Genomic DNA, 23,368 nt, shown 5'->3' with positions numbered 1-23,368 from the left:
TGGAGACCTGGTTAATTGTCATGGAGAAGTTCTAATTATGAGACTGCACATAAAATCGCAATGAAAGATGGGTATTGTACATAACATAGAATTTAAATTTGAAACTTTTTGTGATTTATAAAAAATTAACGATGGAGCCAGGAATCGAACCTGGCGTCTAGAGATGCTTGGCCGGAGCCTTACTCTACTAGACCACCTATCAGCCCTGACTCTGTTGTCTTTAATTTCGCTCATCATCTCTAACGTGTGATCTAAGCTAGGTGGTCCAGTGGAGTAAGGCGCCGGCTAAGCATCTCTAGATACCAGGTTCGATTCCTGGCTCCATCATTAATTTTTCGAAATCACCAAAATCTTAGAATTTACATTTTATAGCATTTTTTTCTCGCGAATATTGATATGTGTATGTTTATATCATTAATAGACGGCCTTGTCCGTCTTACGTTGCTTTCGTCAATAGTTGGAATATGGTTGTAAACATGTCACCTACACACTAATATTCTATAATTGTGCTCTGAAGAGACGAATTTCTTAACACATTGTATATAACAGATTACCCAAGAAGAGTTATATTAGTAAGTCAGCATGTCCCGATCAAGTCAGTCATCGATCTATTCTCGAACCGCTAACACGTCGAAACGCGGAGTTCCTGAAAGCTCTGGGTCTCAAACTGACACCTTTTGGAAATGGAATTGCCGACAAATAAAACTGCGATCCTGCTGTTTCGTTGTCTGCTACGTACCATGGAGGATCTCAAGCATTCAAACGCCTGTCGTCTTCAACAAATCAATGGCACACCAAGAAACACATGTGCATGAAACACAAAATCTACGCATCGTCAACTTTTAACAACAGTAATGAGATTCGAATCACTGTTTAGCATGAGGATTTATGCACACTACCGAGTATGAGTTTGCTGCATATCTTTGGAAAATTGGTCAAATCGGACGGCACTGCAGCAGCGATCACAACCCTAGTCAATAACGCCGTCTTCCATTTGTTCGAAGATGTACGGTACGAACTAAACACTGTAGAGATCGATAGATGCAAAAACGTTGGTCTCACCAACCTGCTGAAGGGTTTCGCTTCGCTCAACCCTGGTCAGAGTTAGCTCATGGAATATGTTGGATGGCTTTCAAGCCACCTATTACGCCAAAGAATCCGAACCTTTGTTGACAAAGAGCAAATTTCTACAGTCCGAATCTTCGATTTTCATCGACTGTTCGATACAAAACGAGGCTCTGAAATCCGGACCAGTAGATATTCGTGTCGAATTTGCGGCTGAAAACAACTTTCCTACTGGTACATCTGCCTACTGCTTGATTTTACATGATCGTATAATTGAATGTAATCCGCTGACTGGTGGGGTGAGGAAATCGGTATAAAAACCTTGAAGTTTGTGACGGTTGATTCATCATTTTTCACGATCGAGTTCATAGCCGACGTGAAAGAATTCAGGAGAACAGGTCTCGGTCTTACACCAAAAGAGTTGTCAGTTGTGTCATTCGACGAAGATACCAACCCGTCAATTTTTCTCTTCGAACCTCCGTACGATTGAAATTCTTCACTCACTTCATTATAAAGCGACAATTTGCGGCTGTCACGGAATTATCACGGGCTATCCTGGGAAGGTGGCGATTCATCTTTTGAGAAGCTTGAATTCACCATCGAATACGTGTCGCTGCGTGATGCTTCAACATTTCACATAAAAGGTTTGGAGGAGCAAATTTGGCTGCAGAAAATTCAGAGTGAAAAAGTTCAAGTGTTGATTTGATGGATTTCGGTTGTCCGTTGTTGCAGAAATTGAATAAAATTTCAGAAACTAATTCGAACTGTGCGCATCATGCTATATTTCATCCAAATTCTGCAGCTCAAAACGTATTGTCACTGCGAAATTCTCTGTTGAAACACAAAAGCCAATCGGTGTCTACTCGAACAGTTCTTCATTCCCATTGTCTAAAGCATGGGTACGATACCGTTGAGTTAGAAGTATGTAGTCACACTTATACATATATCAATATTACGAATTCTATATAAAACTGTTATCTTAAATTTTTCCAATCAAATATTTTTCGACATTAATATCAACCGTTAAATCAGAACCTCTGTCCTGCTAGTTAAGAGTTCATCTCAGAAACTTTCAGTATTCAACGTCGCACCGAAATCCTTTGACCGCGGGCCGCTTAACGTGAAGTCAGCACTCGTCGGACGATTCCGAGAATTGTTTAGCGAACTATATTTCGTTCAGGGTCGTTGCATGAGCTTCCCAACGTTGTACCTCCCCCTTGAAACCTCTCAATCGTTGGAGAATCTGCTCAAACCTTCGGGAAGCTCTCCAAACCTGATATGTACGGGGATTTTCGGTCGAACCTCTGAGGATTCACGGTCGATGAACATAGTAACTCAGAGCGCCATTGATCTGGTAAGGGTAAGACCTATGGTAACTGATAGCTAATTTCAAGCACTTCTTACCAATGAAGAACGCACAAGGGATAAAAATTACGGCAATTTCGGGGGTTTTTACCAATGATCATGGTCATTTGGGGGATTGTTTACTGACGATCATGGTCATTGGGGACATTTTTTTACCGACGATCGATTGGTAGAGCACACTTTATCTTACGAGGGGTGGAGGGTAACCTCTAAGGGTTTGTGTCTGGAGAGCTTGCCGGTAAAGAATGTGTTTCTACGCAGAACCGGCCTTGCTATACTACTTTTAATATTGTTATTCACTCGTTCAGCTATTCTGAAATTCGGATGTTCCATGATTCAGAATGTATATTCACACTCTTAAATAATCTTTCATTCGGCCAACATCTTAATACACATTTCTTCTCTTTTTCTCCGCTAGATTTTCTCATTGTACTTTCGGTATCTTTGATAATAGATTAATTGTATACTCAAATATTCAACTCCGCAATATTAGTTCCTATTCTCTCTTATCTTTGATACGTTTGCGTAGTTGACGGGTTACGAACCTAAAATAGGCCGTCATAACATCACGGCTGGGTGTAGATGTGTGACGCAAAGTTCGACCACTACAATTATTTTGAATAATTGAAACGTATAGAACGGTGGCGTTGGGGTGCTGGGATGGCGGGGGCGGGGGGGCGAAGCCCCCCCCGCCCCAAAAAATCAAATTATCGAACTGTTATAAATTTATTAAATTAAGAAAAATCTGACTTATTTATTATTTTTAATGGTTTTTGGTGCCTCGCTATCCGTATTACTTTGTACGTTATTCATAGTTATTCACTCTCTCTTTACTTGTTCTTTCTAAAGAGCTGATGCGAAGCGACTGATACTTTGACGTTCGATGTCCGTATTAAGAAAACGGCAGAATACAAAACACAGAACGCACGTTTGGACAGGTCCATTCCAGACGACAAAGATGTAAACAAACCGGCGCGCTAAGCTGAGAGCTGAGTGCTGCTTGGTTTACATCTTTAAAACGTGCGTTCTGTGTTTTGTATTCTGCCGTTTTCTTAATACGGACAACGAACGTCAAAGTTTCGCTCGCACGTGTTAGTGCGAAGAGAGTGCCGCAGAGATGGCGCGCGCGTACATACCTTGGAATCGCTCGTATACTCTGTAACGCTAAATTCTGTTACCCTCGGATTAGGACTTACCGTTGACACTTTGGCGCGATTCTCTACTTATCCGCAATATCAAACTATAACAAAATAATTACGTTGGGCGCCAGACGCGTTAGCGTCGATTTTCAAACAATAATACAAATCACTAAAAATAACACAAAACCGTACAAAAGAGATAAATAGAGAACCCGTTGTATGGCTGGCTAGGCACAGGTACGATCGCGTACATCCCGGTAGAGTGGCGGTATTCAAGGCAGCTAACAGTAATTCCAGAATTAAAGAAAAGAACAAAATAAAGAATAAACTCAAGTCAAAAAGAAAATGAACAGGTTAATCGATCATATATTGTCGAGAAGTTTACATGATTGAGACAGGCTAATAAGATGGTATCGACAGCGGTAGTTAATAAAATAAATAATCGTTGTTCACAAAAATTTCGGTAGAATAGCAGTAAACGGTAGCTTTGAAACGAGAGACGGCAGTTAACAGAGAAAAATGAACGTAGGTCGGGAGATGCGATATAATGCAAGAATTTACTTAAAACTACACGTCACTGGGCGACGTGATCTTACCCAAGTTGCAAATGACGCTACGAAAATTATTATTCTGTCAATTAGAACGGGAGAAATTTACTGCGATCGGTAGAAAACAACGTAACGATAGTTCGGTAGATGATACGACAAATTTACCATAAATTATAACCAGTATGAGAGATTGACATTCAGTAACAATTTACCAAGTCGGCGAACGATCGACTAGATAGCCTTCGGTAGAATTATTCATAAACGGTAGATTCGATAATTTATAATTATTACGTACTCGAGGAATTAAATAATGAATTCCTAAACATAACTTTTGAGAGAATATCAAAATACAAAATTATGAGAGAGTGAGAATTTCGGAGAGTTTACAAAATAGAGAAATACACTAAAATACACCGCAATACAAAAGAATGATTCACAGAACTTAATTTAACAAAATAGAGAGAAATAAATAACAGGCAAAAATAATATAAAATTGCCAATAGCAATAAAGAAAAAGTGCGGTAATATCTAGGGGCTGATTCTACGCTCGCTTGTACTCCAAGGAACTCGATATATGATACAATAGGCACAAAAATGAATAAAAATATAATAAGCAATAACAGAAATAAAATATAAAGCACACTACTATTACAAAAAGAGTATGGAATAAAATATAAACCCAATAGGGCTCAAAATACGATAGAAAGGGCAGAAGCAGGCTAATAGAGATTCACAAATAATCAGAAAAATCATAAATACAGAGAAATAATTATTTGGCAGTTACGAGGTCGCTCAGATACGAAAATAATAAATTACTGAAATCATGCAGTCACACGGCGGCTTACTGCAACTTTAAGCCGTGGACCATGATTCACACAAAACTGGCATCACACGATGCAACCAAGAAACAATAAATATAATATTAATGACCGAAATCATGCAGCCACACGGCGGCTTACTGCAACTTTAAGCCATGGACCATGATTCACACGAAGTCGATAAATACCATAAGAAAGAATAGAAATTATGAGCAACATCATAACGATACTATTCAAAGGCAGAAGCCTTACCTTGGCGGTTGACTTCAGGCACACAAACTGACTCTAATTTAAAGCATACGTAATACTAGCAAAACTGAGAAGAAAGGGAAAAAGAATGAAAAGAGTTTATAGGATAAACTTTTCGGTAGAATAAACGATAGAACGGTAGCGGTAGAAGGAAAGGTATCGGTAGCTTAAATCCGGAGAATAATCGGAAGGATGCGGAAAGCAAAGCTGTCTCTCAGCAGGTCAAGCGTAGAATAGAAGGTCGTAGTTCAGCTCGCCGATCTCGCGGTTGTCGTGAGGTGATTCTTTTTCTTTGATTGGTTGGTTGACCCCCACCACAAATAGGCCATCCCCCTGTGGCGAATATTGGTTACTGCGTGGTCATACGTCTTCCAAAATTACCGCTAGATGTGGCGTAATGTGCCGCTCGCGATTTCGTCGTTGACACCAACTCGTACGATTTTGTAGCTGCTTCGGTTGACGGTCCAGGCTGCCTATCATCGGGGACTTCTTTGGCAGAGGCATATACAGGGTGCCTCTCGGCCAAAGTTACCGGGTGGAGAGTGACGCCTCATTGTTCACCTCCACCGGCTTTTGCACAGACAGTAGCTAGCTGCCTGTGCCTGAGGTCGTGCAGTCAGACGGTTGGCCAAACCGTGGACCACGACCCACACAATTGGTCCCTGCCGATAGGAAGGCAGCGTCGATCCTTAGAACGATGGCTTCATCAACCTGAACGTAGTGGTTTGGGGTCGGTCCGGCACCAGGCCGGTAAGTCGGAGGATGGCAGGCTACGGTCTGCCCTTCACGCCATCCTTACGGCATCCGATAGAGCTGGCGGCTGGTTCCTCTTCGAGAAACGGTGCCCTCGGTCGCCGGGAGGATTTTTATCTCCCTGTTCACCGGCAGTCGAGGCGATACGGAAGGTTCGGGTGGATGCTACCCCAGGTGTATATAAAGGTGCACCAAGGTAGCCAGTGTAGTCTGATGAGACCGTCAGTAGGCGAAGTCGTCGAGAGCTGCAAACGGTAGCTAGTGGTCCCTTGTTGATCCGGATCGTTGTCGTCCAAGTACCTTATTAGCTTGCGCCGAAGCGCGAAATAAAGAATTTACAAAAGAGAATTAGTTAAAAGTAGTTATTGCCTATTTTGTATCGAGTTCGGTTGGAGTACCCTGCTGAGGACGCGTAAACTAAAAATAATAGCGGTTGTGTGCCCTTGTGACGGGCGACTCTGAAACGCCACGTTACAACTCTTATAGATTCCCGCACCCTCACCACATTCCCGCACGCTCAGCTACATCCCCGTTCGCTCAGTTGCATTCCCGCACGCTCTTGTCAACGTGTGGGAAAGTGGTACTTTGCGAACGCAAATGCATGCGCGAAATCGAACTTTGCGCACGATAATAGGAAAAAACAATCCAATCAGGACTACTTGTCCATATCGTATGTCTCTACTAAATTTTTCAATCCAAGCTGTACTGGTCCCCTTGAGGGGCTGCAAGCACAGGGTATCTACAATACTGCAGACTTTCTTGTATGGGCCGACGCTGTGCGTAAGCCTGTTACATTTCTGCAGTGCAAGCTTTTCACCAATACCTTCAGAGCGGGGCTAGCGGCGTGCACACAAATGTAGTAGACAATCGGTACTCTTTGCCCACTACAGACAACGGAGCAGTATTCAATAGTTTTTAATAGCAGATCACTAGGCTGGTAGGGGCGGGACCGGACAGCTGCAAGTCATGATTGTTCATAGGAATGATCAAATAGGAAAACCATACAAGCGTATATCATTACAAGTTTACAAAAATTGAACCCATTCCTTTCAATCTCGTGCTGATGTATTTAAACAACCGAGTTCACTAATCAGTAGTCTTGCCTTCATTAATTAAACCGCCTCAGCCAATAATTATAGATTTGCGAGAAAATGCAACCCTCTCGAACTACATTATTTATAAAAACCCCAATAGAAAGCAAAGCAGAAACGGAACCAATTTAGATTCAGATAAGACACTTATTATTACATATTATAGAAACGGAATCATAGTGAATCTTAAACATCTATATGATTGTTACAAGTAAACCAAACCGTTTTTGAAACCTTACTCTGAACACCGATGGAAAGAACTTCTTAATAAATATGTATTTAAACTAAGATCTGTTATACAAAATTATATTTCAATCACACATAGTGTCGTTGGCGCGATCTGAAACTACCTCAATCTCGAGAATTGGTAAACTTTAGGACAAGTTCTGAAAAACTGATCAGCAGACCTCATGGATTCGAATATATTAAAATACGTAAGTCCGATGAACAACCAAATTACACAGACAATCAGAGCTATCTCGCGATGTTCCTGTCAGAATGCAACAATAATATTCAACTGCTGATTTTGTAGTGAGCCTGTTACAGATCAGACTATTGCACTGGGCACTGGTACGATATAAGATAATAGGCGCGTCGAAGAAGCACTTATCAGTGTGATTTTTAGATACCAATTTCAATCTACTCTTGCTGATGAAGTTGCTGCAGAAATTTGCCTATTAGCACTCAAGCTGGGTCCTAGTTTACCTCAGTCCTTGGCACCTACCTAATTGAGATGAAGACATAAAAGAAGAAAAATATCGGGCATAGCCATCTGGGAAGAAGAAAAAATGCCTAACCTAACCTGTGCATCGGTCGTGCTAGTATCTCAATATTTAGTTTAAACTCTACAACAATTGGTTGCATTTTCAATTCTCGTACTTCGGTAAAAAACATTTGATATGTAGAGTTGATTCAAAGAAACACGCAATGCATTATTTAATTCATCATATGGCTATAATCTGATTGAGTGGAAATTGAAATTGGCCACCCTTTCGAGTACATCTGTAGCCGTAAGAATTATAATAGTAATAATGATGATCGTGGTGATGATGGTAGTGATGGTGGTGTTGGTGGTGGTGGTGAAGGTAGTGGCGGTGGTAGCGGTGCTGGTCATAGTCTTCGTCATCATCTTTATTTATTACAATTATGTTTGCAAAGCTACAAGAATAAAGGAGGAAGGGAAAGGAATAAGCAGTAGGTTGGCAGTCGTAATAGAAGCATCCGGATTCGCTCGAGGGACTAGAGCAACTGTTGAGAACCTTATCCGGGTCTAGCCAGACTCGAGCCCAAATCACCGACCAGCAACTCGGCGCCTGAACGCCGTTACCTGTCTTACATTTTTGCAAGTTGCCCTCAGAGCCTCATTGACAGGTTAGGGACTTGAACCCGAGTCCTCCCGCTCCGTAGACTCAAATGCTAGCACCTGAGACACTACAGTTGGTAGTGGTCCATAATAGTGGAATGTTAAGGGGTCTAGCAACCTCTAATTTTAATGAAATGGATTCTAAAAAGATGCATGAACGTAAGCATAAGAATGCCCTACCTCAAACAGTTGAAGATGCCATTCGACCTATTATGACGATCTCAGTTCAGATGAATTGTTAGTGCGGTGTGAACGAGGTTGCCACCAAGCTACAACCCGTTAACGGTTGTACAATAAGGGACTTACCAACAGTGTACTCCCTTTATGTAGCACGAGTTTGACCAATAAAATAGCATTTGTAAGGAAACTGAGAAACGGGGAGGAGAGCGTATGATGACGAGGGATCTCCCTCGACTCTCGGTGACCCGTGAACTCCGTAATGGGAACAGGCGGTTTGGAAATGTACCAAGAGTTCGTAGGAGCCTACGAGGGACAAGTCTACGGAGTGGTAATACGATCTCAGCATCTTCCTGAGAAAAAGACGACTGGATAGCGTACACGCACACCAAAAAAGCCAGCCAGATCGTGAGGTAATGCGATCAGGTGCTTTCGCGACCGAAGTGCTACTGTACCTTACTCGCATTTGGGGGTAGCAGAAGCGAGCATGTGCTACGCATGCGTGGCGACGAGTACGCATGCTGAGCGAAGGTGTTGAGTGACGTAGAAGCAAGCTTGGCACTTGCGGCCACTTGCGGTTCGAACTTCGAATAAAGCAGATATCGAATGATTCCGTCTTCGCAAGTCACCCCGCAATATTCTTTCTTCTCATTAGGCACTATGTGGTTACACGTTTTCCAAAAGTACGGCAGCTACGGGGGTGGCCAGCCTACCAACGGTGGCCCGCCACTCTAACGGCTACGGATGTTCAAGTCCTAACCCGAGATTCGTTCCTCGAAGTGTGAGCCTGTGCGTGTTTGTCACAGACCTGGATACGATAACTATCCGTTATTTCGCGTCTTACGGAATTCCGGAGAAGGTACGTTTGACGAGGTGCACATCACTTCTGAGTCACACCTGAGACTCGGTCTGACGGAATTCCCTAACTGTGTTAAGTGTGGAACGATGTAGCGAAAGCCACTTAATTCTGATATCATATGCTGGTTATTCAATCTCGCCAATTACAGAGCACATCATCGTGTGGATCCTTCGTTTCACACGCGTTCAACCTTAATACCTCCTAATCTTCAACTCATACTTGGCGAACGTTGCACTTATGTCCGTAGAGCTAAAGATATTATTATCATTTCAATATTACGGTTATTGATCTTTAGGAATCTCAGTCGTATATCGGAGAAATCACTTAACTGGATCCCCTCTCTACCTAATAGAGATTTTACACAAAACAATAACGAAAGTGTTTACCCCGTCATTTGGTTAAGAACGCCGAACACAAGTTTGAGCAGCCTACATATCGACAAAATTGCTAGTTATATCATTCTGCATCCTGTTAATGATGAATACGATGAATCGAATTGTAAAAATTGGAAGTCGCTGCTACAGTTTGTGCATGGAAGTCAACCAAGAGTGTTGTGCTACCGCAGACGTCCGAGCTCAGAAAAGCACGGAGGAGGCTCGTCTCTAAGCATCTAGAGTTTCCAAAAAGAAGCCCAAGAGGCTCAATCAGCTGCCGAAGGGGTCATATATGGGCCAGGAATCGCTGGTTCAGGATGAGAAGCAAATACCGCACCGCTACTCGAATAACGACTTAGCAAAATAAGCATGCGTACTTTCTCTCGCGAATGAATTGAATCTATATTTGTCGACCTAACTGCAAGTAGATCTCAGAAGATTTTCAATCCGATTGACTTTGAAATTGGATACAACACTTTTAGATACATTATCTACGAAGGAGCGTACGATTTAAGAGATAACTTGATCTGTGCTTTTTTCATTTGTATCAGATACCTTACAGTTTCATTATTAGTATAGATTGTTTAGCCATTGGCTTACCAGACTGCTCGATCATCAAGAAAAGCCTTTTGCAGCTCAACCGTGCACTCCCCCATGAAGACACTTTCTCGGTCAGGGCAGTAGTCCCACAGAGTGACCTCGATGCTTCTATCCATTAGATCGTCACCGGGTACTCCAGAAAAATTGAGGGTTGCATTCCAAATTGGGTTCTGAGTAGGTTCAGCAACATCTGTCTTCAGCGAGCTCTGATCGCCACTAAAAAAATCGAGATGTCATTCTACACACAGATTGTCAACCAGAAGTGAACATTTGTCCAATGAAAAAGTCTCGAGACAGTGTAATTTTTTTACCACAATTGATCTGAGATTGTGTAAAGAAACCCCGTAAATCAAACCTACCATGCTGGAACTAGACGAAGCTTTGCATATGCTTCAGGAGCAGTTCCGTACCCGGTGTCCTCGCGAGTGCATAATTCGTCTCCAGCCAGCACTGAGACTACAAGCTCTTTGCGTTCGGCCTCGTACCAGACCTGGATCTGAACTCGGCCTGTGACTTGTTTTTCTTTGGCGATTTGTTCCTATAAGAATGGAATGTAAACTATATAAAGTAACTTCAGTTATAGTAATCGGAGTCAGTACTTACGTCTGACAAGTATGGACATATGAATTCAATTATACAAAGAAAACTAGTACTATAAGGTACGACAAATAATGTAAAGTATTGCAAGTAACGTATTTTATATTCTAATGGCAGGTTGAAACATTTTGGAATTTGGCAAAAATGACAATAGAAGCCTGGTTGTTTTCGTCATCTTATCCTTTTCATATTATCGTTCAACGGATAAATATCCAGTCAGCATAATTCGTTTTCTTTTGTGTGTTATTTTTGATTATTTTGTACTGGCAATACAAGGTGAGTTGTTAGCTGAAATTTTGTTTTTTGTCTTGAGGTTGACTGAAGCTATATTTCATCTTCGTGAAGTTAAAGTTTGTAATGTAACGACCTAAGACAAAAATACGAAATTTCATAACTTTGAAATTAATTTGTGAATATTGCGGCTAAAATTAGTATATTTTGCTTAGTTTATCGAATTTTTATAGTTTTCGTCAATTCAGCGTTTCAAAAATTCAAACCCATAACTGTTTTGTATTTTTAAATATCATTTCATCATGAAATTGTTGTTTCAGAGAAATCTTATATTTTACATTTCACTGATTCTACAGTTTATTATAATAACTCTCAAATTCTTGCCATACAAATTTTTTTAATCGGGTATTCTACATCACGTATGTATTATGTATTGGGAAAATGACGACTTGTCCAATAAAACATGCAAAAGCGATATAGAAGTATTACGGGGAACGTGATGCTATTCCACAGTATATAATTATGACGGTGATATTGAAAAGATTACTAAGGTGCCTACTTGTTTGACGCAATAAATAAGAAGAAATCAAGATTCATGTAATGGAATAAAATTAATACAGAAAGAAACTATTACATATTGATACATAATTTCGTTAACGTGTGTTTATAATATATATCGTACTTCACGTCACTATACAGTAATAAGTATGTAATATACATACTAGATATATAATTTATATGTAATCTAATTTTCTACTTTTCTCTTTTTTCAATACAAAGGTATAGAGCTACAAAGGCGAAGAGTGTTTTTAGGTGGGTTCTTCTTCGGTTAAAAAAAAAAAATGACGTGGTCATCTTTCATAGCGTATTGTTTTTCATCCTCTGGACGGGTGAAACGAATAACCACATTTTTATATATGTCTGTACAACAACCTCTATTCCTGATTTTCTCTAAAAAAAAAAAACAGAAAAATTTGAGTTCTGAAAATGAAAACGCTTGTGAACAAATCAATGCACAATTCATCTAATAGATGTTCGAATGGAGTCCCGCAATCATAGTAATACGATTGTTTATTTATTTAGATTTTTTTTTTCTTATAACCGAAGAAGATTCATAGCCGAAGCAAAGCAATCGAAAAACAAAATCAGGCTTGGACTAGCCTTGCGACTGGTGTCAATAGATTACATATGACTCCATACGCGCAATAAATTTTTCATTGTGATATTATGTACGTCTGCAGTATATGTACAGATTAATCGCAATGTAAATGATGCAATTTACTGTGAATACAAATTTATAACTTTTTTGAGAATAAAGTGCCACCAGTCAACGAAGTAGTCCAAATTTTTGAATGGGCTGGTGAAAGCCGCAACAAATAGGTTTGACTCCAGGGGCAGCTTATCGATCCCAAAGCAACAAGATTACTGATCACTCTTCCTAGTTAAATAGATTCAAGCTTCTTTAGCATCATGTTCTTTTTGTGGAGAAGGAAACAGGGGAGTAAGAGTGAAAATTTACAGCACCAAGTCTGTAGTGAGTATTTGGCCCGTAATGTCTTTACATTCATTAAAAGTTACATAAATTTTGTTTTAGAATTCACAAATTTTATATTGGAATGTATTTTATATCAAAATTGAATAGGGTTTCAGGGAACAGGATTCGTTTGTTTTACAAACACCTAGTTATGAAGTGGAAAACTAGAGTTGGGTTGAATAGTTCCTAAACATATTGGGCCATGAATTCCTCACCGTTCTGTAGAAAACGAGAGACAGAAAACAAATTCTCAATATTTTTTTCAATTCTAGGCTATGTTTCTACCGAAAATTGTTACGTCAGCAAAATATTAGAATGCTACGTAGGCAGAAATTAAATCTGACCACTTCTTCCCAAAATTTTAAATAGAGATAAATGCATAACCAGATCCAAGCATGCCCCTGCGTCCTAATACGTAAGTCTAATTTTCAAAGGCAAATAACTAGTTCGTGCCAGTTGGGTGAGAGTAGCGTATACTGAGCAATAACTTTTATACACTTACATTGTTTTGCATCTGCAATGTCATTTTTTAATTTTTTTTCAGTTCGTTTCGTTTCATTTCTCATCTTTATTTTTCTCTTGTTTAGAGAGACAGACAGAGAGGCAGAGAGATAGTAGGAGTATCAGTTCAATTTACGGAATAATTTAATATTTATTTAAGCATGTATTATTATATATTATATATGAGATTGAATTGAATCAAAGTGTAGTTATATGGTACAATCAAAGTGAATTAATGTTGTAAGTTAAGTGAAAATTAGAGAAGACAAACGCGCATGAAAATGTGAAATTGAAAATTAAAATAAAGAAAAATACGAATCAATCCCTGAAATTGTCTTGTGACATTTATTCCCAACACTTATATTCAGTTACACTTTAATTGTTTTGCTTTTGTGTGAGTTTCAATTAAAAAAATTTTTTTTTCACTCTTCAACATATCTGATGGTTTTTTTCTTTCTGTCTTTCCTTTTGTTGGTTCTTCGCATTGATCCAATTATTATGTATACCGACATGCAATATTCGGTTTTTTACATTTACAATGTCAAGTTCGTAATCCTCCATCATATAAATTCACTATAACGATAATTTATCAGCTGGCAGTGGTTTTTCAGAGCTCTTTTTACTTTTTTTTTTTAATGATTCACGATTTTTTCGATTTTATTATTTTTCTTATTAGGTGCAACTTTGACTTCTATTGAGATCCGAAGTTTATTAGGACGGCTATGGCAATACGACCTTGCTTGAATGACCACCTCATTGTATTTCACGAATCATACGAATGTAGGCATGCGGAAGAGTTGGTGCCAACGGGAAGAGTCTTATTTTCTTGTTATGTATGAATTAAGCATAAAGTATGATAAAAAATAATCAGTTGATGATGAAATATGATCTGATACGAGCATCATATATTTTGTCACTGGATAATGGGATTTCTCGATGCTTTGGATCCCAATAATTGTCAATCTTGATAGAACTGGATTATGCATTAATCATGCGTGACCACGAGTTTACGAGAAGTGAAAAAACTACCCATGGTAAGTAAAGTGAAGGGAATGAAAGACACGAAGAAAAAAGTGATAAATATTGTAACCGATTGCATATGACCACAACACATATAAGGTTATGTGAATATAGAAAGTGTTCTTCCTCTTCGAGACACAAATTTGTAAGAATGTCTGTAAGTGTTTACATTTTGGAATCTTACGCTTCTTGGTGCGAAGCTCGTAAGACAGTCAATGACCGTCTAATATTGAAATGCGGATATGCATCATCAATATTAATATTAATCACGAGGCAATTTTCATTTTGTGAAACGTATATAATTTTTGAACTACTGGTAAATTCGAAAAATTAACGACGGAGCCAGGAATCGAACCTGGTATCTAGCGATGCTTTACCGGAGCCTTACTCCACTAGACCACCTAGCCGCCGTGACTCTGATGTCGTTAATTCCTCTCATCACCAGTAAGTTCAAATTTGTTTTCTTGTGCTGTAATAGTATGTGTGAATATAGAAAGTGTTCTTCCTCTTCGAGACACAAATTTGTAAGAATGTCTGTAAGTGTTTACATTTTGGAATCTTACGCTTCTTGGTGCGAAGCTCGTAAGACAGTCAATGACCGTCTAATATTATAAAAAAAAGTGATAAATATTGTAACCGATTGCATATGACCACAACACATATAAGGTTATGTGAATATAGAAAGTGTTCTTCCTCTTCGAGACACAAATTTGTAAGAATGTCTGTAAGTGTTTACATTTTGGAATCTTACGCTTCTTGGTGCGAAGCTCGTAAGACAGTCAATGACCGTCTAATATTGAAATGCGGATATGCATCATCAATATTAATATTAATCACGAGGCAATTTTCATTTTGTGAAACGTATATAATTTTTGAACTACTGGTAAATTCGAAAAATTAACGACGGAGCCAGGAATCGAACCTGGTATCTAGCGATGCTTTACCGGAGCCTTACTCCACTAGACCACCTAGCCGCCCTGACTCTGATGTCGTTAATTCCTCTCATCACCAGTAAGTTCAAATTTGTTTTCTTGTGCTGTAATAGTATGTGTGAATATAGAAAGTCTAATATTCTAATATTTCAATATTAGACAAAAGTCTAATATTTCAATATTAGACGGTCATTGACTGTCTTACGAGCTTCGCACCAAGAAGCGTAAGATTCCAAAATGTAAACACTTACAGACATTCTTACAAATTTGTGTCTCGAAGAGGAAGAACACTTTCTATATTCACACATACTATTACAGCACAAGAAAACAAATTTGAACTTACTGGTGATGAGAGGAATTAACGACATCAGAGTCAGGGCGGCTAGGTGGTCTAGTGGAGTAAGGCTCCGGTAAAGCATCGCTAGATACCAGGTTCGATTCCTGGCTCCGTCGTTAATTTTTCGAATTTACCAGTAGTTCAAAAATTATATACGTTTCACAAAATGAAAATTGCCTCGTGATTAATATTAATATTGATGATGCATATCCGCATTTCAATATTAGACGGTCATTGACTGTCTTACGAGCTTCGCACCAAGAAGCGTAAGATTCCAAAATGTAAACACTTACAGACATTCTTACAAATTTGTGTCTCGAAGAGGAAGAACACTTTCTATATTCACACATACTATTACAGCACAAGAAAACAAATTTGAACTTACTGGTGATGAGAGGAATTAACGACATCAGAGTCAGGGCGGCTAGGTGGTCTAGTGGAGTAAGGCTCCGGTAAAGCATCGCTAGATACCAGGTTCGATTCCTGGCTCCGTCGTTAATTTTTCGAATTTACCAGTAGTTCAAAAATTATATACGTTTCACAACATATAAGGTTAACAGACGCTATAAATATATGTATACCTGAAAACGCGTTAAAGTATATTAAATATCCTCCACGCGTCTGATATTATACATATGATACGTGTAACATACTAAATAAAGATAATCTATCTCCATGGTAAGATTAGGCTATGTGTACAAATTTTCATCCATTTCTTGGATTGTTTTACCTATAATATAAATATGTTGATGTATGTGTACAAGGTGAGTAAGTACAAACTCCGAGAATAGGAGGGGCTTAGTTAATCAATAGGCATCGCATATGACACAATCAGTTGCTTTGATAATAACGTAATCATAAAAACGAGTAATACTAAATAATGTCAAATCTGTTGTTAAATATTACTTGTTTCAAATACCAACTGGTATCTCAAATAGTTCTGACTGAAGTTTTGTATCGAACGAGACACCGTTCAGTTTGAATAGTTTTCTTAAAAGTTATGTACACCAGTATCGATACACATGTCAATTCAGGTATTTGATTGTTATACAACTCCATTACTAAACAATCTACATTTCACTTCATTATTAATATTGGCGTTGTAATCGGAGAGCTCAGAGCCAAAAAATTCTGGTTTGCCAATGGCTAGTATTTGAATGTGCGAGCCGCATTCACGAACATCCTGTGGTCAGTCAAACCACCGTTGGGGCCGGTGTTACAGGTCCACTTTTGAACACTGCGTAAATTCGAGGGTGGGGAAACGATTTTCTCAAGGCGGAAATTTATGTACAGGTTATACAATATATACAATAATATGTAAAATTATAGGAACGAGTTGGATGTACGTAAGAATAGGGGTGATTAGTCAGGCTCTACAAAAAAAAAGTGAATCTTATTTCTGAAATCGAAAAATTTTTTACAAGTAGTTTAATAAATATGTAGTACAAAATAAAAGAAAATAGTTAATCAACTATTTGATAGAACAAGGTTTGGCAATCATTGCGAAAAAGTGAAAATATCGAAAGTGTGATCGGCGCGGCGGGGATGCTTGCTCTTCTTTCGTTTTCAGGTTAAATATTTTCATTGAAGGAGAATAACTTTAGGCGAGAAAAAAATTGCTGATTTTCATGGATCTTTTTGTAAGAGGAAGACTTCTTCAACATTATTCAACATATTATAAGTTTTGGCTGTTACATCATGTTTTTCATTTCAAATTTTTTCAAATAACGGAGATATGGTACGGTGTTTTGTCTGGGTCGTAGCGAATGTCGACAGACACGTGTGACACATAGCAACGGCTGGATGAATTGCAACCAAACAGAAATTTAATTTTAATAACACTTAATTGTAGAATATAAACCTGCTGAATGTAAAAAATACTGAAAATTAATGACATGGTATGCTTTGAAATAATAACATAGAATTGTTTACCAAAAAATGGCCATATTTTGCTATAAGAGCATACTTTTTTGAATTCAAAGTAGTGTAAATATGACAGTTCTGGACCACACAATGGCGCGCACCCCCCTAGCTCCCTCCTAGCTCCCCCGTAGCCCCCCCCCCCCCCCCCCCCCGTGTTGACCATTTTCGCGGTTTGCCGTAAGATGGCTATTTTCATAGGATTTGACACACACGCACACAATAATTCCTGTCGAGACTTGTTTGGCGTCGGAAAGCCGCACATAAATCGGATAGGGTAAATACCCGCTGGATCTATTGAAAAAATTCCAGGAAATTGCTCTTTGAGATGGTGCCGGCAATGAACTTTGCTGGTGGTGATGTACTTGAATCAATCTGGGGCAGTGGGAGTGGTCCCATAAAAATTCCTCGCACAATATGCGTGTCGAGACTTGTCCAATGGAAAATTGTAGTGGGGGTGAGTGGTATATAAAGCGAAAGTCTATCGTGATCGTCACTCTGTTCTCATCGTATTCTCATTGTGAACTGTTCTCGCTTGTGAAATGATCTCGAAACGCGATGGATCTAGCAAAAGTTAACCACGTCAGCCGCCTGGAGAATCTGCCAACCAAGAAGATGTCGGAACTCGAAATTGGGGCAGTGTATGACGTCATCGGGTTACGACTGGTCAAAACAAAATTCGGGGTACGTGGTTTGGCGACGATCGATGGAAAACACAACGTCTTCTTACCACCGAGAATCGTAAGAGTTCTACAAGAAGATTCCAGTCAGCTGACTAAAATGTGTAGCATGGCCAGGGAAAATCGTCTGCAAATGAAATACCTTGGTGAGGAATTCAACAAGTTTGAATTTTCATGCAGTTATGTGCCATAAATGAACTTTGCGACCCCCTCTACTTCCACAAAATTCGTCCACGAGGGGATAAAAGCGGGTGTGCTGGAGATGGAATAGTCAGTCTTCCACATACCATCCGTCAGTATATAATCGAGCGCAACATTTCCACTCCTCAACATGGCGATGATCCTAGACGTGCAATGTTTTATTGGTCATAACATGAAGTTTGTATCCAAGGAAGTCGCAGTCATGAATGTAAACGGGTCGGGTCTGGATTACATCATTTTCAAGCCGCCCAATGATTTGGCGAGCATACCACTTGAATGTAGAGCTACCAATGTATGGTTGACACGCAATCACCACGGAATATCATGGAATGCGGGCAACAAATCTCACGAGGATGTGACGAAGATTGTGAGAAAAATGGTTGGAAATGCGTGTTACGTATACGTCAATGGGGCGGAGAAGGAAGTATGGCTGACGGAGATCGTCGATGGTACAACGAGGGTTATTGATACGGAAGATTTGCATATCATACCCTCTGCAATGGAAAAATTGAGGTACATGGAAACGGCACCGTGGCATGACGTGAACCATGGATACTCTCCAGCGAATAACCTCCAGCAAGCAGCAGCGCCAGGCTCAATTTGGTATGATGACAACTCTGAATACATCCCGGCATACAACTGCGCCTTTGAAAATGTGCAGCGACTAAGGAGTTGGTATTCGAAGGAGTGTACCAGCTCCCTCGAGAAATCCTTCCGTCTATACGAAGAATTGGACGGTTTAAGGGCAATGATGTCCAAGGATATAGCTTTTTTACCAAAGGAGTTTATCCGCACGTTCGCATCAAACTCCATCAATGATGCGTGGGATGAACTACCAGAGAATATGAAAATGGACTACGTCATCGCAAGTTTCCACAGATGTAGCATACATTACACACCAAGACCCGATGGCGATATGGTGGATGGACCGAATCCTCTAATTAAAGACTGTCTAGGTTGCAATCGTGTGTATAGATAACATGGACAATATTCACCAAAATGACAATAGAATTTATTACAATATATACAATTATATTCGGGTTTATATGTAGAATATTCAATAGAATTAATCTCAATTGTATCATAGCTTATACATAGAATTAAAAAAATTTACTATTCGATAAAATTATAATCTAGAAATAGGATACATTAAAAATATATATCTTTATAACTTTCACCCATTCTCGTCATACAAAATGAAATGTTATAAATTTTCACTTGTGAAAAATATATAATCAATAATTGTGAATTTAGCGTGGTTTATTCCTCAAAATAATCCATAAAATCATTATCGTTATCCTGTTCGCTAACATTATCATCATCATCATCATCATTGCTATTTTCGACATCCATAATTATTACGATAGTTTCATTCGCCCATTTTTCTACAATTATTTCCATACATATATCACCGTAATTTATACAATGTTGGCTGTTTGGTCTCACTCGAGCAGCTCGCGCATCCTCAACGACATCCCAAAGCTCCTCCAACGAGAACTCGCGTGTTGCTTCGGAAAAGCCTATAATTATCTCTTCCTCAGCCTTCTCATCCTCGCCCCAATCAACGCTCGACCACTCGTCGTCATCATCACTCGAATAAGATGACATTTTTTTCTTTCCAAAATTGATTCGCGATGAAAAATCTGTAAAAAGAGCAAGCCGAAATAGAAAAGTTGATGCTGCTGCACTCATCATTTATATGCATGATAAATCTCCAATTCAAAAAAGTTTCCACCCATTCAAAATGAGTGATATGGAGAAGGTGTGGAAGATACTAGAATTTTATTTTAATGTGGTGATACACACCAATCCTCGTCCGAATAATAACCATCATCGTCAGCTCTATTGATGTTTCCCAGCATTTGATGGATTTGATCAATCTCATCCAGAAGCAAACCGAATCTAATGCGTACGTCTTCGCAACCGTCAAAATCATTATCAAACTCAATGCCCACTTCCCGTACATTCACCTCCACCCACTTGTCATCACCATCCCCGCCATTCCAAACACCCTCCACTTCCGCTTTCTCCTCCTCCGGCTCCTCCTCCTCCTCCTCATCCTCCACATCACTCGATGATGATGATGATTCTATATGATGCTCGCCAGCCAAATGATGTTCAAACTCGCGATCATCATCACCAACACTGTCATTAATACATCGCTCGGGGTCGATAATTAGCGCATCAGCATCACTATCAGTCAATTTATCCTCATCATCCTCCTCGTCATAAGCCGCCCCTCTGCACACCTGCTTATATGTCGGCGATCGTGGTGGTGAATGGGGTAGGGAGTCTGATGACCCTCTTTTCCATCCTTTCATATTTTTTCGATATGATTCTAAATTTTTTCGAGATTTTTTATGGATATGATGATAGGGAATACAGAAAAGTTAAAACAAATCGAAAAACTTTGTTAACATACTAATCAAATGCGATAATCATTACGGAATTCAAATCAACATTCAGAGTATCGTAAGAGGATTGGCGAAGCACCATATACGTATATATGTGTTGTGACGTGGCATTTTTGATGCCCGTTACAAGGAGCTCCTGGAACCCTGGGCGGAACCAAAAATTTAGGAATTTCCGAAATTGAGTCGCGAAGTTTTTGAAAAAGAGCGCCAGGACTAGAGTCACGCATCCGAAACTACGAGAGGGGACACCTTAGCGAATAGCGTAAGATATTTCAGGTTTTTTTTGTTTTTTTATTTTTTGAGCTACAACGGCATCAGGCAAGAAGTCGACACCGAATTCGAGGAAATTGCGAAGTGGCGGACTAGCGACAATTGCGAAGGAAGGATGTCGAGGCTGCGTTCGGGGAGTCGACGTAGATCCCCGTATCGCGGGAATCCAAGGTGGACGCGATTCCCGCTGGCGGCCGGCGCGCTGCAGCCTCTCCCCCTTCACCCCGCCAACAATTGACCAGCGAACTTGCGACGGACCGACTAGCGACGAGGGAGCACCACGCTCACCGCCAAGACGTCATGGAGCTGCGCGGAGGACGAGATTGCGACCTAGCTTTAAGTTCTGCGCAGCGATGCTATCGAAGGTGCGCGTCGAGTTGCGCGATCGACGAAATCGATGACGGATCGATTATTGCGTATTCTTGTGGGTATGACGTCACGTATGGGATAGCGTATCGAGATCCGTGTTGCGGCAGATCGTAGATTTTTGAAACCACTCTAGTTCTGGCGGTCGTGATTAGTAGTCACGTTTTGGGGGAGTTTCGCGAAGCAATGGAGTCGCCCAAAAATCGCGAGGGGAATAGAAAGGGGGTTGCAAAGGTGTAGAAGGTAAGCGCTGCTTCTATCCCCGCGATTGAATTTCGAGCATAATTGCGAAAAGGCTTGCCGAGTAACGGATAGCCGTTTTGGATTTGCGTTGTGGAGAAGTACTCGAAATTCTTTTGCCGATTCTTTTGCTTGATGACCGTAGCCTGAGTACGCGTGTTAAAGTAGAGTAAATTTTGAGTTCCTGAGAAAGTTGAGTGGAGTCACGGGTTTTAGTTGAATCGTTCTCGTTAGTGAAATCAAGTATAGCCGAATTTCGCTGTACCGAGTCGAGCCGCGTTATCGTTTTTTTTTGTGTCACCTCTCGAGTAGGTCGGGAAGTGCCGAATTGGAGTGCTCGGATTAGCGGGTAACGTTTTGGAGGATTTTGAAAAGATTTGATTTCGGATGCGTTGCGATTGCGTATAGTTTAGGTTACGTTTAGTTGCGCCTGCATTGAGTTCCGCACCCGTTATTTAAGATAATGTAGATTGAGTTGCGTTACTTTGAGCTTGTGTTTAGTTGAAGTTAAATGTAGTGGTGCTTGCGCTCAGTTAAGTTTACGTTTAGTTAAGATAGTGTTTAGTCGAGGTTAGGTAATGTATAGTCGAAATTGCCGTTGCGTTGAGCAGCAGTTAAGACGAGAAGTTTGAGCATTGCGTTTTAGTTGCGTTTAAAATATAGTAACGTTTGCGGATTCGTTTAGATTTAGGGCAGCTGGCGGTAGCGTCGAAGCTCCGAGTCGGGTGAGATCTCGAGTGAGATTGAGGACGCTGTCTGTTCGGTAGCCCGACGGCGCACCGTCGAATAATTAGTTTTAGTTCCGTTTCGAGCAATAATCGCCATGGAGAACAAATGGCGAATTTACAAATTGAGAATTGCGTATGAGGATTTTGTGATCGTTGAGTGACGTTTTAGTTAGGGAGCCGCGAGCTCATTAGAGTAAGAAATAGAGTAGGTTACGTGTAATTTTCTGTTTAGTTTTAGACTCGCGATGAGCGATTTTTGGATTATATTTTTTTTGTTGTTTTGTATCACCGCTATTGTGAAATATAAGATTTTATTTTACTTTTGTTAAATAGCGTGTGTATTTCGAGTGTCTCTCTCTCTCTCCAAAAATTACCCCTCCCCTCTCCGCGGTACTGAGCTATCGGGCATATGCCCGAGGAATAGCGTATTAATGATTTCGAGGCGTGTTAATCACGCCAGGCGACCAACAAAAACTTTGCGATATTGTTTCAGATCCAGGGTACATCGTGGACGCCAAATTATTGTGCACGCGGTAAGTTCTCGGTCATTTTCTCCGAGTGACCGAGGAGCGGGAAAAATCCACGTCACAGTGTATTCTATAAAGTACTTACAAAAAATATGAACTCGTTGAAGTCTCAAGATTTTTCAAATGAACACCGTTTTTTTTTTTTTTTTTCTCACAACTCACTTTATTAAAAACGCTTGTTTTCACACGAAGGATTTTCAAAATTACTAGAGAAGTTTCAAACCGCTGTTCGAATTTATACTAAAGGAGTCGCACCCACCCTCCACCGGGCAAAAACCAGCCGGCCAATCATTCGTAGAGCATGCACCACGTGACATACAGACAAAAGAGTGACGCGGGGGGGGGGCAGTATAAGCTGGGAGAAAATTTTCTCAAGAGCTCGCCAGCTTTTCGTTTGCTGATTTTTTTCTCGTTGCATACCCCACGCTGATATGGTTGGGGATGTGCAGGCTCGGACTTGTTCGCTATA

The 23,368-nt window shown here is 40.1% G+C and overlaps 1 protein-coding gene across 2 annotated transcripts in view; it reads right to left on the bottom strand.

The window, feature by feature from the left end:
• The window catches only part of LOC107217405 (regulating synaptic membrane exocytosis protein 1), a 1,749,170-nt gene that overhangs the window by 74,203 nt on the left and 1,651,599 nt on the right, over positions 1-23,368 (bottom strand). For both annotated transcript variants that reach the window (XM_046745888.1, XM_046745889.1), the window contains exons 16-17: positions 10,761-10,939; positions 10,402-10,617 (exon numbers count right to left, since the gene is read on the bottom strand). In XM_046745888.1, the coding sequence (XP_046601844.1) occupies positions 10,402-10,617; positions 10,761-10,939 (395 nt within the window). The remainder of the gene's footprint in view (positions 1-10,401; positions 10,618-10,760; positions 10,940-23,368) is intronic.

This window comes from Neodiprion lecontei, chromosome 7, assembly GCF_021901455.1.
Source record: "Neodiprion lecontei isolate iyNeoLeco1 chromosome 7, iyNeoLeco1.1, whole genome shotgun sequence".
In the NCBI taxonomy this organism is placed as follows: Eukaryota; Metazoa; Arthropoda; class Insecta; order Hymenoptera; family Diprionidae; genus Neodiprion; species Neodiprion lecontei.
The sequence above is the reverse complement of the archived record's forward strand: the minus strand, read 5'-3'. Positions and strand labels throughout refer to the sequence as shown.